Genomic DNA, 14,583 nt, shown 5'->3' on the forward strand with positions numbered 1-14,583 from the left:
ATGCCCATAAATCCAACGCATTTTTATACATAAGTGATGAATCTTCAGAAAGAGAAATTAGGAAAACTACCCCATTCACAATAGCCTCGAAAAAAATAAAATACTTGGGAATCAATCTCACAAAAGAGGTGAAAGACCTCTACAATGAGAACTATACAACACTAAAGAAAGAAATTAAAGAACACCTTAGAAGATGGAAAGATCTTCCATGTTCTTGGATAGGAAGAATTAATATTGTCAAAATGGCCATACTACCTAAAGTGCTATACAAATTCAATGCAATTCCAATTAAAATCCCAATGACGTACCTTACAGAAATAGAGCAGGCAATTATGAAATTCATCTGGAAGAATAAGAAACCCAGAATAGCTAAAGCAATCCTTAGCAGGAAGAGTGAAACAGGGGGTATTGCAATACCAGATCTTCAACTCTACTACAAAGCAATAGTAACAAAAACGGCATGGTATTGGTACCAAAATAGAAAGGTAGATCAATGGTACAGAATAGAGGACACGGACACAAACCCAAATAAATACAATTTTCTCATACTAGACAAAGGGGCCAAAAATATGCAATGGAGAAAAGATAGCCTCTTCAACAAATGGTGCTGGGAGAATTGGAAATCCATATGCAACAGAATGAAACTAAACCCATATCTCTCACCATGCACGAAACTAAACTCAAAATGGATTAAGGACCTCAGAATCAGACCAGAGACCCTGCAGATTATAGAAGAAAAAGTAGGTCCAAATCTTCATCTTGTTGGTCTAGGACCAGACTTCCTTAACAGGACTCCCATAGCACAAGAAATAAAGCTAGAATCAACCACTGGGATAGATTCAAACTAAAAAGCTTTCTCTCAGCAAAGGAAACTATCAGCAATGCGAAGAAAGAGCCTACAGAGTGGGAGAATATCTTTGCCAATCATACTTCAGATAGAGCACTAATCTCCAGAATCTATAAAGAACTCAAAAAACTCTACTCCAAGAATTCAAACAGTCCAGTCAACAAATGGGCTAAGGAAATGAATAGACACTTCACAGAAGAAGATCTACAAGCAATCAACAAACATATGGAAAAATGTTCAACATCTCTAGTAATAAGAGAAATGCAAATCAAAAACCACCCTAAGGTTCCATCTCACCCCAATTAGAATGGCGATTATCAAGAATACGAGCAACAACAGGTGTTGGCGAGGATGTGGGGAGAAAGGTACACTCATACACTGCTGGTGGGGCTGCAAATTAGTGCAGCCGCTATGGAAAGCAGTGTGGAGATTCCTTAGAAAACTTGGAATGGAACCACCATTTGACCCAGCTATCCCACTCCTTGGCCTATACCCAAAGGACTTAAAATCTGCATACTACAGAAATACAGCCACATCAATGTTCATAGCTGCTCAATTCACAATAGCTAGACTGTGGAACCAACCTAGATGCCCTTCAATTGATGAGTGGATAAAAGAAACTGTGGTATATATATACTATGGAATATTACTCAGCCATAAAGAATGATAAAATTATGACATTTGCAGGCAAATGGATGAAATTGGAGATATCATGCTAAGTGAGATAAGCCAATCTCAAAAAGCCAAAGGACGAATGATATCGCTAATAAGTGGAGGTTGACACATAATGGGGGGGAGGGAAGGGTTAGAGTTAGGGTTAGGGAGGGGGGCAAGTATAGAGGAAGGAACTACTGTATAGAGGGTAAAGAGGGGTGGGAGGGGTGGGGGGAAGGGAAAAAAATAACAGAATGAATCAAACAACATTGCTCTAGGTAAATTTATGATTACACAAATGGTATGCCTTTACGCCATGTACAAACAGAGAAACAACATGTATCCCATTTGTTTACAATAAAAAAAAAAAAAAAAAAAAAAAAAAAAAAAAAAAAAGAACATTTGTGCCAATGTCTGAGAATAAAATTGGGTATATTTAACAGTTTCTTATTTCCTTTAATGACACTGTATTTTTTAAATGGGAAGGATGTTCCTTATTCTCTGCTGCCTTTGAAGACAGTGCTGTACTTTGCCGTGACCAAGGCCTTGTTAGTGTGATGTGCTTGGTCTAACATTGCTCATTTCAGTGCCTCTAAAGGATGTGTGTTTCCAAGGAAGAGAGTAACACAGAAGTCAATCATTCAAGAGATCTAGGATTGGGTTTGTCACACTGAGAAAAGGGCTGCAAATGTATTGAATTCAGGTGTGAACCCTTCAATTGTGCTGTGTACCTGATTTTGAGTTACCTTATTCTAAGCCTTTTATTCCCCAAAAGGTGTGCAAGCAGTACTGAACCAAACAATCCAACACATGTCACAGAATTCCAACTCAGGGGCCTTTCAGAGGATCCAGACTTGCAGCCCCTCCTCTTTGGATTGCTCTTGTCCAGGTACCTGGTCACAGAGTTTGGGAAGCTGCTCATCATGTTGGCTGTCAGCTCTGACTCCCACCTCCACACCCCCATGTACTTCTTCCTCGCCAATCTGTCCTTGGCTGATGGGGGTTTCATTTCCACCATGGTCCCAAAGATGATTGTGAACCTCCTAAACCACAGCAGAGTCATCTCCTACATGGGTTGCCTGATACAGATGTCTCTTTTTGCCATTTTTGTCTGTATGGATGGCATGCTTCTGATTGTGATGGCCTATGAAAGGTTTAGGGTCACCTGTCACCCACCACATCACTCAGTCATTGTGAGCCTGTGCCTCTGTGGTTTCTTAGTTTTGGAGTCTTTTTTATTTAGCATTTTTGACTCCCAGATGCACAACTGGATTCTGTTACCATTTACCAACTTTAAGGATGTGGAAATTTTGAATTTCTTTTGTCCCCTTTCTCAATTTATTAACCTTGCCTATTCTCATACCTTCACCAATATCACAGTTATTTAATTTTTGGTGCCATATTTGGTATTATTCCCACCTCAGGGATCTTTTCTCTTACTGTAAGATTGTTTCCCCCATTCTGAAAGTCCCACCCTCAGGTGGGAAGAGGAAAATTTAATGCAAATGCAGGATGGTAATAATTCCAAAACAACACAAATGTATTGTCACACAAAGATGCACTTAAAAATAGTTAAAGTGGTAAGTTTTTTTCATCCATTATTTTTTTTTACCAAAATTAAGAATGAAAATAAAATGAAAAATTGAATACATGACAGAAGTGAATATTTGTAAAATAATCATAAATATCCACATTGTGGATTAAGCCTAGATATCCCTCAATGCATGAATGGATATGGACAATATAATATACTAACACAGGTACACATATATAGTGATACATATACATGTATATATACATATATATGCACACACAATGAAGTTTTATTCAGGCATAAAGAAGAATGAAATTATGTCATTTGCAGGAAAATGAATGGAACTAGATAGTATCATGTTAAGCAAAAACGTCTGTCAGACACAGAAAGACCAGTGTTGTAGGATTTCTCTCATATGTGGAAGGAAGAGGGCAAAAGATTAAGAAAGGATGTCATTAACATACAAGGAAAAGCATTTGGGTAGTTGAATAGGATCAGGAAAAGTGTATCAAGTGAGGATAAAGGGAGATGCTGGGGAACAGTATTGAACCAATTAAGTTTTATGCACTTAAAATCCAGTATGAAATCCACTGTTCTATACAAATCATATGTGCCAATAAACTGAGAAAGAAGCAAAGAGTACACATGATTCTTGCTTGCTACTAGAAGAGCCAAAACACTCTGTGGTCACCTTGTCTCTTCTTTGTCCTCCACTAATATTAGGACATCCCTAGTAACTGAGATAACAGGGAACATTTTGGCTAATTATGAGCTCTGTGCAGGGAGCCTCCAAGCTCTTACAGTAGTCAGGGCTCAGCCTGGTGGTTCAGGTCCACAGAACCATGCATCTATCTCCTCTCCATGATTGACTCCATCTCATAACCTTCACTGTATTCACCTCAGTCCTAAGGACAGAGCCCGAGCTTTCTTTAGGCACTGGGTGGAGGGACTGGTGTTTATTCTTGGTCCTTGGTCACGACTCTGCAGAGGCTCAGTGTAATTCAGAAATCACTGAGGGAGAGGATGTATCAGGGATGGATTGTCAAAAGTTTTGTTTCCTTCCCATCAGGACAAAATAATACTTGGAACAACATGTTGGAAGGTCACCATTAAGCCAGATTTAAACCATGTGGAATGTGAACATTTTGTACTTTGTTGTGGAAATGTCATTGAGAATTTTGCTTCCCTCCCACACTGGATCTGCTTCCCTTAAATTTCATCCATGTTAGGGAAATTTGTATCCTTCTACACTGTTTTGTGAGCACTCCAAAGGGTTTGTGAAGTAGAGGATAAGAATGAGGAGGGTTGACAGCAAGCACAACATCATGAAGTATTATTCATGGCTTCTCCACAGCAGGAGTGGTGTTGCTGCTTCTTCTTTGGCCAAATTTTGATGATTGTACATAGAAAGAAAGAGGGCATATTTGTATGTTAAGTAAGGTACACAGGTAGAAAAGACTCAAAACTGGTTTGAAATTTGATGCTTGAATAGGTAGGTCCTGGTAGGTCCTCCCATAAAAATCCAGCCAACCATCTCTTCCCTGTCTTCCCTGAAGGGACCCCTTGCTCTCCATGGTTTTGAGGTTTCTAACAGGTCACAGGAGAGAGCACTGAGAGGCACTTGTGGCCTCTGCTGTGGGAAAGATTCCTACATATGACATGCAAAGATGACAGAAGGGGTAGAGGCACAATAATCCAGCACAGAGCTGTCTCTCTGGCTCCCAATCCAAGGAAGCCTTGTGCTCTCTGCATCTTCCTCTATTCTTGTAAACGGAGGATTGAAATTGTAAAGGAGAGGCTAATTCCATTCCTGCTCAGGAGTCTGGAAATGGTTATATGGAGTGCCTAGAACTCTCTGCATCTGAGACCCCAGAACCTCTTCTCAAACCTTTCTGACAGTTGATAAACAATTAAAATATTCATTGCATTGAATCCAGAGGATGGCAATTTTATGTGCAACCCTGCTGGGTCTACTTACTGTTCTAAGACACATGACAGGTTAGCATCTCTAAGATTCAGCACTGTTGTGTGTTTGATGTGTAATTGATACAACTGCATTGAGTATGAAAGATAGTAGGTGTGCATTGTGTGATGAAAATGTAAAATAAGGGCACAGTCAGAAATATTGCTAATAATCACAGGACTAATGATGTATTATGGACTTAAATATCCTGTGACAGTGTGTTCTGGCTCTGCTAGTTCCCTAGTGCAATATTTCATTTTTGTCCTCATGAAATAAACACTAAATATTTAGAAAGAAATGATGAGCCCTTCATTTCAGGCTACCCAGAGGTTATACTTGGCTTGAAAAAGCATCAGACTTTCTGATGCTTTGCACATAAAATCATCATCCTCTGGATTCAATGCAAAGAATATTTTAACTGTTTCTCAACCGTCAGAAAGTTTTGAGAAGAGGTCCTGGGGTCTCAGATGCAGAGAGGTCTAGGCACACTCTCTGAAAATGCTGTTAGACTCCTCTTTGGGCACAGAAACAGAACATGAGGTACAGGAACCCTGCCTTCCAACATTCATGCCTGTGTCTTCTTCCTTTCCAGAGTTGTCTGACAGACCCAGATATGAGGTAAAATAGTACCTTCTTGCATCTCTGTCTTGTTTACAAGGGACATGCTTTTATGGAAAATTACCTATAACATTCAATTATAGAAATATCATGGAAAAATTTTCATAAATATAAAAAAATGAGATTAGGAGGGTAATCCTTATTGCTTGGGTTCAGAAACACTGGATATGTAGATGGATGTATCACAGTGAGTTCCACTTTTATGTCTAATGAAAATGCACCTATTAAAAAACAGTAAATTAAAAGAAAGGATACTATCAGAGGACAGGAAGAGATAAGGAGAAGGAGTAAGGAAGAGAAGCGGAACTATTGGGTACTGAAATACAGCATATTGTTATATTATATATATATATTTATGAATACATCCAAATGAACTGACTCCTGTGTATAACTTTAATGCACTAATAAAAACATGGCAAAGGAAAGTCAAGATTCAAATAGTCCGTTTTGTGTCCTAGCAAGGACAAAACAAGAAACTGAAAGGGGATCTCATGAAACTAACAAGGAAAATAGTGGAGCAGAGAAAGGAGATTCAAAGGGATGGACAGGAAAGAGAGTGAAGTTACTGGGAATTGAAATGGATCAAATGCTGGTATATGCATAAACCTGCATAACACATTTCAAAGGCAGTTTTCACATTACAATACTTATACTCATTGATGTAGTCTATTAATAAAGTCTCCTTTACAATTCACAATTTCATATATTAGGTACATTTAAATCATTTTCTTTTGAAACCTTGATATCCACAAATGCCAGGGACAGTACTTACATATTAAATGCTGCTAAAGAACGAAAAACAAATTGTGGTACCCACTTACACTCACAAAGGAGGGCAATCAGAAAACTCTACTATATATATAAACTCACAGTAGGTTTTTGTGTCACATAACAGTGATTGCTGATCATGAGCCTTCAGCTTAGACTGCTTGTTTAGGAAGGCAGTCCACGTGCTTATAGGGTGTTCACAATTATTCCAAGTCAAAAGAAATTTTACCACTGTCTAAAAGTAAAATAAAGTATATTTTGCTGCTTAAAATACCTTTACTTTGAATGAATTTTTCCTTAAGTAGGTAATAATGAAATTTATTTTATGTGTTCTCTTAGTTTTAAAAAGGCTGCTTTTCACTGTGATCATGGAATTGTTACCTCTAATACTATGAGTTTTCCACGATTGTTCAGATGATGCTCTAACCTAGTTGTGCAGAGAAGGGCATGAAAAATGGAAATCATCCAGGAAAGAATGCTCAGAAGTTTGGGTTTGTCACCATGGGAAAAAATCCTGAGGGTGTACGTAGGCTGGGAGTGGCATCAAAACTAAACCTATAGACCTACAAACCCTACCTCCTTTTCATGTTATTTTTATAGATTTATACGTATATTTACTTATAATGTTTCATAGTAGAACAGTCATCTCCATGACTTGGAGGGTTCAGGAATATGGGTATTTTAAATGGATTCCAAGTCTCAGTTTGGGAAGACAAATATTTCTGGAAATGGGTGTTGGTGATTGCTGCAGAGCAAGGTGAATGTAATCCACACAAATTGATGGTGCACTTAAAAAGGTAAAAATGGTAATTAATGTTAGATATATTTCATGTTAATAAAATGGAAATAAAATAGAAGTGAATCTTAGAAAATAAAAGAAAGAAACACAGTGCAGAGCAGACAGAATGTCCTCCTGGGTAGAGAATGAACCCAAAACTTTGCTGGGCCTTCCTTTCCTCTTCTTTCTTCCCCTGTTAATATTAAATGTCCTTAGAGATTTTTGTGACCTAGACCATTTTGGTTAATTGTGACCTGTGTGTGTTGAACCTCCAAGGTCACCTGGTAAGTGATGAGTCTGTGCCTAGAGGTTTCAGCTTGAAGGTTCCCACCCAGGGGGACCCACGCCTCTGTCTCCTCCTCCCAGGGCTGTCTGCCGGGGAAGCTCATGTCTGACACTGTATTTATACCAAGGCCGAGGACAGAGCAGGAGGCTTCAGGGAGCATGAGGCAGGGGAACTGTAATGGATCTGCACACCTTGGTCATGACCCAGCAGAGGAGCAGCTTAAACCAGTAAGTGACCAGGGAGAAGATGGGTGCAGGAAGGCCCCTCAGACATACTGTCTCCTCTCTGTCAGGACTGGTTGAGGAAGTGGGTAGCAACATGGGGGACAGTGAGGGGCAAAAATCCAGCTCTGAAGAGTGTGTGGTTTGTGTGCTGTTGTGTCCTCAGGATTCCAGGTACCTCATTGAAAGCCTTGCATTTCTCCCAAACTTGTCATACTTGCTGGACACTTCGCAACATGAAAGTACTGGGCCCCCAGTCTGTTGCCTAACTCTGCAAAGTCATCACGAAGACGATGACGGTGAAGACCAGGACCCAGTCACCATGGCATCATCACCCGCGTTCCAGGGATTCCTGCATGCCAGGCTCTGGGCTGCGGGGCCAGTGTAGCTTGTCATTTCAGTCCTCTCAGAGTCTTCCCAAAGTACTAGTGCCTACATTTTCCAGGGAAGGAAGGAGGACAGCAATGTTTTATAACTATGACTAGGTAGAGAAGTCAGAAAAATGAGGAGAGTTTGAATGAGTCTGACTGATTACAGACACAAGGCACCTTTCAGGAGGATCATGGCAAGTGATCCACTAATGAACCCAAGAAGGCAATTCACATCCCTGTCCCTCCTTCCTGACTCTCCTCTCAGAGCACCATGTCCTCCACTGGAGCCCTGGTTCAGGGGCACTTCCACTGTGAGTCCTGGCAGAACAGAGTGGAGAGCTGTGTCTGGTATCTGCCACATCACGTACAGCAAGGACAGCTCAGGGTCACGGGCAAGGTCCTTGGAGGAGCAGGCACAGGATTACCCAGCACAGATTCCCTCCTGACCACTCCTGGGTCTCCTTGCAGCTCTCCACACGCATTTCCACTCTTGTGTTCTGTCCCCTCAATCACAAAAGAAGAGATACAGTAAGTGCTGGTTTTCTTCCTACTGAGGGTATTTCACAGTTTAAATATGTTGCTCAAGTTTCTCTGGGTTTTGGACGTTTGTTTTATCTACTTAAAATTTTATGATTTGTGGAAGCAATGAAAAATGTCGGTGCAATTAAATCTAAGTTCATTCTGAATCTGTTGCTTCAACAGTAGTGTCTGTGGCTCAGGGCAAGGTAGTACTCTCATGCTCAACATTGTCTGCTGAGATAATTTCTTTTTTTTTTTTTTTTGTAACTGGATTGATTAAGTACAAAACAGAAAATAGTGCTCCTTATCTGATTAACGTGTGATGGGCATACAAAATAACAGTGAAACACACCTAGGATTAGTAATGATACAGTTAAGCTTACATTCATCAATACCATTCAGCTCAAATGTCCTTTCATTTGAAATCACTGTTTTCCTATTTCTGTAACAGAACATATTATTTTACCTTTACATAAACATATGATGTGTGTTTGGAGAGGAATGCCTAATCCCCTTTCTTTCCTGATTCCCAGAGCATGACCCTTGCTTAGGAGACAGGAGTCTTCACAAATTTTAAATATCTCTGTTAAACATTGAATGGACTCTTCCTTGTTTCTAGAGCTTGTCTGTAATCAGTGTGGCTTCAACAGGCTTGGTACTCTCCTCTCTGCACTTTTATCCATTTCAGGAATGTCACAACAAACAGGACACAAGAAACAACAGCTCTTGCTTGAGTTTGTATGGTGGTCACACAAACATCTACGTTATTCAGTTATTCGGAAATTATGGCAGAGATGTTGAGGAATAAAGAGATGTGGCCAAGTCATCTTTACTTTCTGACGCACACTTTGGAGTCACAGCATTTCAGTATTTGCTAGGCTATTGCAGATGTTTTTATCAATAAACTCATTATTTACATAAGGATTGAATTCTTTACATGAAAAAGGAATACAATGGCCAAATGTTTATTAGGATCCAGTTGTGTCTTATATGTTTTGTATGTGGAAGATGTTGGTGCTTTCATCTCCATTTGTGTTAAGCAGTATGCACCCTGAGAGGTGGACAATTTTGCACACATTCCACTTATATTAGCAGGTCAGAGAGCCAGGACTGTAATGTGGATGTTCTGACTCCTGTCTCAGTGTGCTGTGTCCTCTACTGAAATAAAAACTAAAAATATTATTCCCTGTGCAAGATGACATTTCTTGGTTAATCATCACATCAGGATTATTATGAAACATACATCGGCAGTATTATTTTATTTTGTACACATTTTACTTTATTCCCTAAAAGTTATAGGTTGTATTTGACTAGAAATAATTTTTACTGAGACACCAAACATAGGTAATAGTGAAATGGAGCACGCAACTAATGGAATGAAAATAACTCCATGCCCATATCACCTGGACATTTTTATTTCTTTGATATGGAAAGAGACATAAGGACTTCAATTTTTATTTGTATTTTTTTTTTTTTTTTTTTTGCTTTTCCTCCCTCAGGATATGATATGCATCATTTCAATCATGTGACGTAGTGCATGTACTTCACAGAAATACTTAAATCTGCATGACTATGTGACTTAGTCCATTTGAGGGGCATAGGACTTATGTTGTATAAAATATATATAATTTGGGGAAGTTTTTAGGTAAGTCTTAAAGAAAACTGCTTATGGACATACAAATCAGTACTGACATGCATATATCTAATACTAATCATACCCACATTGGAATGGGACTTCAGCTCAGTGTGAAGGCATTGAAAATATGCCCAAGGTTGGAGCTTCTGTCCCCAGTGCTAAAAGTGAATAAAAATGTTTTATAATGTATCTACTGTGCCATAAGAGCTGTTTCTTTTGCAGAGCACATGAGCATTAGAATGGATTCCTGCAGAGAAGACAGGAAGTGAAATTTTGTAGCTGACAATTCAAATTCCTATAAATTACCAGTTCTGAAATCCATATTGCTAAATGTTGTTTTTTAATACATGAAGTAGGACTTGTAGGTTGTATTAATGGAGTCTTTTCTAGGTGCTAGCAAAACTTCTAAGGCCCTGGGTCTCAACCCTGGTGTAGGAAAAGATCAAAAATGTTTGAAAACAATCACAGCTATGTTTAGTGGTAAAGGAGATTGTAATATAGCAAAGATTTTAATAACAGTGTTACAATAATACTATAAGCTAAGAAATTATCATCTTCATTTTGGACACGAGTAAATGGTCAAAGAATATTCATCACATTTCTTCTAATTTTCACTTTTGAATTTTTTTTTTCTGAAATACATCATGGTGTTTCCTTAAAAATAGTAACCCTGAATGGCCTCCAAATAGCTGAGGTAAGAGAATCGCATCCAAGTACAGAGATATTGATGTGAAAGTCTATTAAATGGTGTAAGAAGGAAGGACTTACACAGGCTTGGGGTTTTCCCTGGTTCTATAGTCCTCAACCATGTATGGGAGAGTTTAAGGTCAGAAAAACAATGAGGTGTTATTCACAGGACATTAAGAAATGATTTTTTTTAAGCAAATGCCTGTCTTCCTCACTAGACATTTAATGGGAGTTTCAAGGGACTGACACAAATTATATGCATAAAACATTGAACCCCAAAGTATGTTCCAGCATTTCTTTTCTGTTTTTCCACTGACATGTGGGGCACAGAGAGGACACGTTTGAGGTCTGTAATACCAGTGGTTGTGTGTCTGTGTTTAAATGCACTGACAAATGGTGAGAGCCACCAAAGCTAATGATAAAAATTTTGTATGAATAATTTAAAATATACAAGTAAAATTTGAGTGAGGATATCAATAACCACAAAGGGATATATGAAAAGACAAGAAGCTGACTTTCTCCTGGGTGGTAACATGCTTTCTGATATGAACAAAAACATTAAGTAAGTATTCAGCTAATACATTCCTAGCTTTTATATAGTGTTTTAAACAGTTACAATCAAAGGAATTGGTGTCATTGTTTGAGTGCTTGACATTTATTGGTTCCCTTTTTCAACTTTATTTTTTTCAAAAGTTGTCCAAGCAGAATAGAAGCACAAAATCTATCTCTTGCCTCAGAATTCTATCTCATGGAACTCTCAGAGGACCCAGACCTGCAGCCCATCCTCCTTGGACTGTTCCTGTCCATGTACCTGGTCACAGTGCTTGGGAACCTGCTCATCATTCTGGCTGTCAGCTCTGACTCCCACCTCCGCACCCCCATGTACTTCTTCCTCTCCAACCTGTCCTTGGCTGACATCTGCTTCATTTCCACCACAGTGTCAAAGATGCTGGCGAACATCCAAACTCACAGCAGAGCCATTTCCTATGTGGGCTGCCTGACTCAGATGTCTCTTTTTCTCATTTTTGGATGTATGGATGACATGCTTCTGACTGTGATGGCCTATGACCGCTTTGTGGCCATCTGTCAGCCACTGCATTATCCAACCATCATGAACCCTCGCTTCTGTGGCCTCTTAGTTTTGGTGTCTTTTTTCTTGGGCCTTTTGGAATCCCTGCTGCACAATTTGGTGGGATTACCATTTACCAATTCCAAGAGTGTTGAAATTGCTAATTTCTTCTGTGACCCCTCTCAGATGCTCAGTCTTTCTTGTTCTGATACCCTTACCAAAAATATAGTCATGTGTTTTGTTGGTGCCTTCTATGGTTTTCTTCCTCTCTCAGGGATCTGTTTCTCTTATTATAAAATTGTTTCCACCATTCTGAGAATCCCTTCATCCAGTGGGAAGTACAAAGCCTTCTCCACCTGTGGGTCTCACCTCTCCATTGTTTGCTTATTTTATGGAACAGGCATCGGAGTGTACCTTTTATCAGATCAGTCATCTTTCACCAGGAATGGTGCAGTGGCCTCAGTGATGTACACTATGGTCACCCCCATGCTGAACCCCTTTGTCTACAGCCTGAGTAACAAGGACATTAAAGGTGCCCTGAGGAGGCTGCACAGGAGAATGGTGCAATCTCAGGTCCTGTGGCATACATTTGGAACATATTCTGGAAATGCAGCACAAGTAAACATTTAGAGATTAAATCCAGCCTCATTATCACATTAACTTCAAGGATGATGTCTTTAGAGTAGAAAGGTGGTTTCCAGGGATGGGAAAAGACAGAAAGCACAGGTGTTTTTAGGTGGTTGCACATTTTTAGTTTAGGAAATTAAAATTCTGGGAGAGGTAATTAGTGCACTGATGGTGCACTTAACCATGAGTAAAGTGATAACTTACTCTTATCTGCATGTTACCACTGTAATTTTGACCCTAAGAAGCACATGGATCTTGAGGGAAAAAAGGCAACAAAATAGTTAATACTACATGTAAGCTTTCTCCTGAGTTAAAAAAGAGCCCAAATACATTACACACATTCATTTTCTCTTCATCATCCACTATTATAAGAAGTCTTCTGAGACTGGGACATTGTGGACCTATATGATTAATTCTGAGTTCTGTATTTTGAGTCCCCATGGTCTTACGATAGTGAATAAATAGCCTTGCTTCCAGTCATTCAGTTTCAGGGTGACACATGTGTGTCCTTTCACCCATGGCTTTCTGTATCAGGAAGGTCCCCTCCTTCCCTGTACTGATGTTAGTTGCTAGGATAGAGGTTCACTCTTCACTGTGCACCTGTCTTGGGATGGATATCAAAATCATTCTCAATGTTCATTGTCCAGAAGAGAAGCAGCATCCAGTGACAAGTGGGACAATGCATGGAGAAAGGGTGGTCTGAACCCCTTTTTCTCATCATGAAGACTAAGATGAATGTTTGGGCCTCGAAATGAGGAGATGCCGATTTCAGTTATGAGTTGTGAACCATGGATATTTGTTATGATGGTTCCTTGGACTCCTGTTTCCTGGCTCCTGCCCCCCCTGGTTCTACTCCCTTCCGACAGTTCATCCATAAAACCATAATGTGGGGTTCAGCAAACTGTTCCCAATGCACAGCAAAGGAGTATGAAAATAAATCTGAGGACAGGGAAGAGTGACAGTACCATGAAGTCTTGAGCTTATCTTGAGGGAATTCCTAAGTGCCAGTATCTGAGATACGTGCTGTATAGCAATTCCTGTCATTTCATTTGCATAAACTCCTAAATTTTAGCATCTATATCATTATTTTTCTCCAGAAAAGAAAGGAACACAGAATTTTTAGGTTCATTATGCCAGGTTGCTTGGTAGAAAATAAAGGAGACCTGTTTGCATGATCTGTCTGATTATAGATGTGTTCATCTTGTAATCTGAGTAAAGAATTCTGCAGTTTTCTGCTTTGCAACACAACCAGCTATGTCACTTACATATCCCTACAAAGAAATCCCTTTTCTCCAAATAATCCTTTTTAGGGTAATTTGCACATCAGTGGGGAGAGAAGTTTGGCACCTCCTGGAACAACTCCAGGCTACTATCACAGAGGAGTAAACACACCACCATCAGCACCGGTCTCCCTCTCCCTACTCCAGGAAGTCCTCCAAGTCATTCAATGCCTTTTAAAATGTTATAACCAGGCTTCTCCATTCTGAAGAAGACATTAAAGTCAGGATTTTATACCACTGCTACTCCAAGTTGGCTGGAATTTGGAAAGATTTCTTAGATTTGCTTTTGATTTAGAACTTTGGACATTGGCTTCGACTTTTCAATGGTAGGAAGTTTAGTGTATGAAATGTATTCTCTGAATGACCATCTTGAATATGAGTAGGTGGTTAGTATATGTGAGATGCAGCTTTTTAATCTGAATTGATTTTTACTTTGTACTACAATATTGGGTAAGATTAAAGATAAATGAGTGCTCTCTATGTGACTAATAAGTGATTATGTATAAAGTTAGCCCAAAATAAAAGTTAGATATTATAATTATATTGATCAATATCTCTAAACTTCATACTGTTCAACTAAAGCATCCTGTGATTTTATATTACTCTTACCCTATCTTTGTAACAGCACATAGCAGTCTATCCTTACATATGTACACGCTGTGTATTTGGACAGGAATAACTATAGCTACTTCATTTCCTCTTCTAGACCCTATTTCCTATACCTT

General features: G+C 39.3%; 1 protein-coding gene and 1 pseudogene across 2 annotated transcripts in view; one reads left to right on the forward strand and one right to left on the reverse strand.

Moving 5' to 3' along the window:
* Positions 1–14,583, reverse strand: part of LOC306646107 (olfactory receptor 7E24-like) — a 69,668-nt pseudogene that overhangs the window by 12,465 nt on the left and 42,620 nt on the right. The gene's annotated exons all lie outside the window — the stretch shown is intronic.
* On the forward strand, positions 11,622–12,581 carry LOC306646387 (olfactory receptor 7E24-like; the record flags this gene model as incomplete). The annotated part of the gene is made up of 1 exon (XM_079115036.1): positions 11,622–12,581. The coding sequence occupies exon 1, from the start codon at positions 11,631–11,633 to the stop codon at positions 12,579–12,581; it is 951 nt and encodes a 316-aa protein (XP_078971162.1). The 5' UTR covers positions 11,622–11,630.

This window comes from Sciurus vulgaris (assembly GCF_902686455.1).
Source record: "Sciurus vulgaris genome assembly, chromosome: 16".
NCBI classification, from domain to species: Eukaryota; Metazoa; Chordata; class Mammalia; order Rodentia; family Sciuridae; genus Sciurus; species Sciurus vulgaris.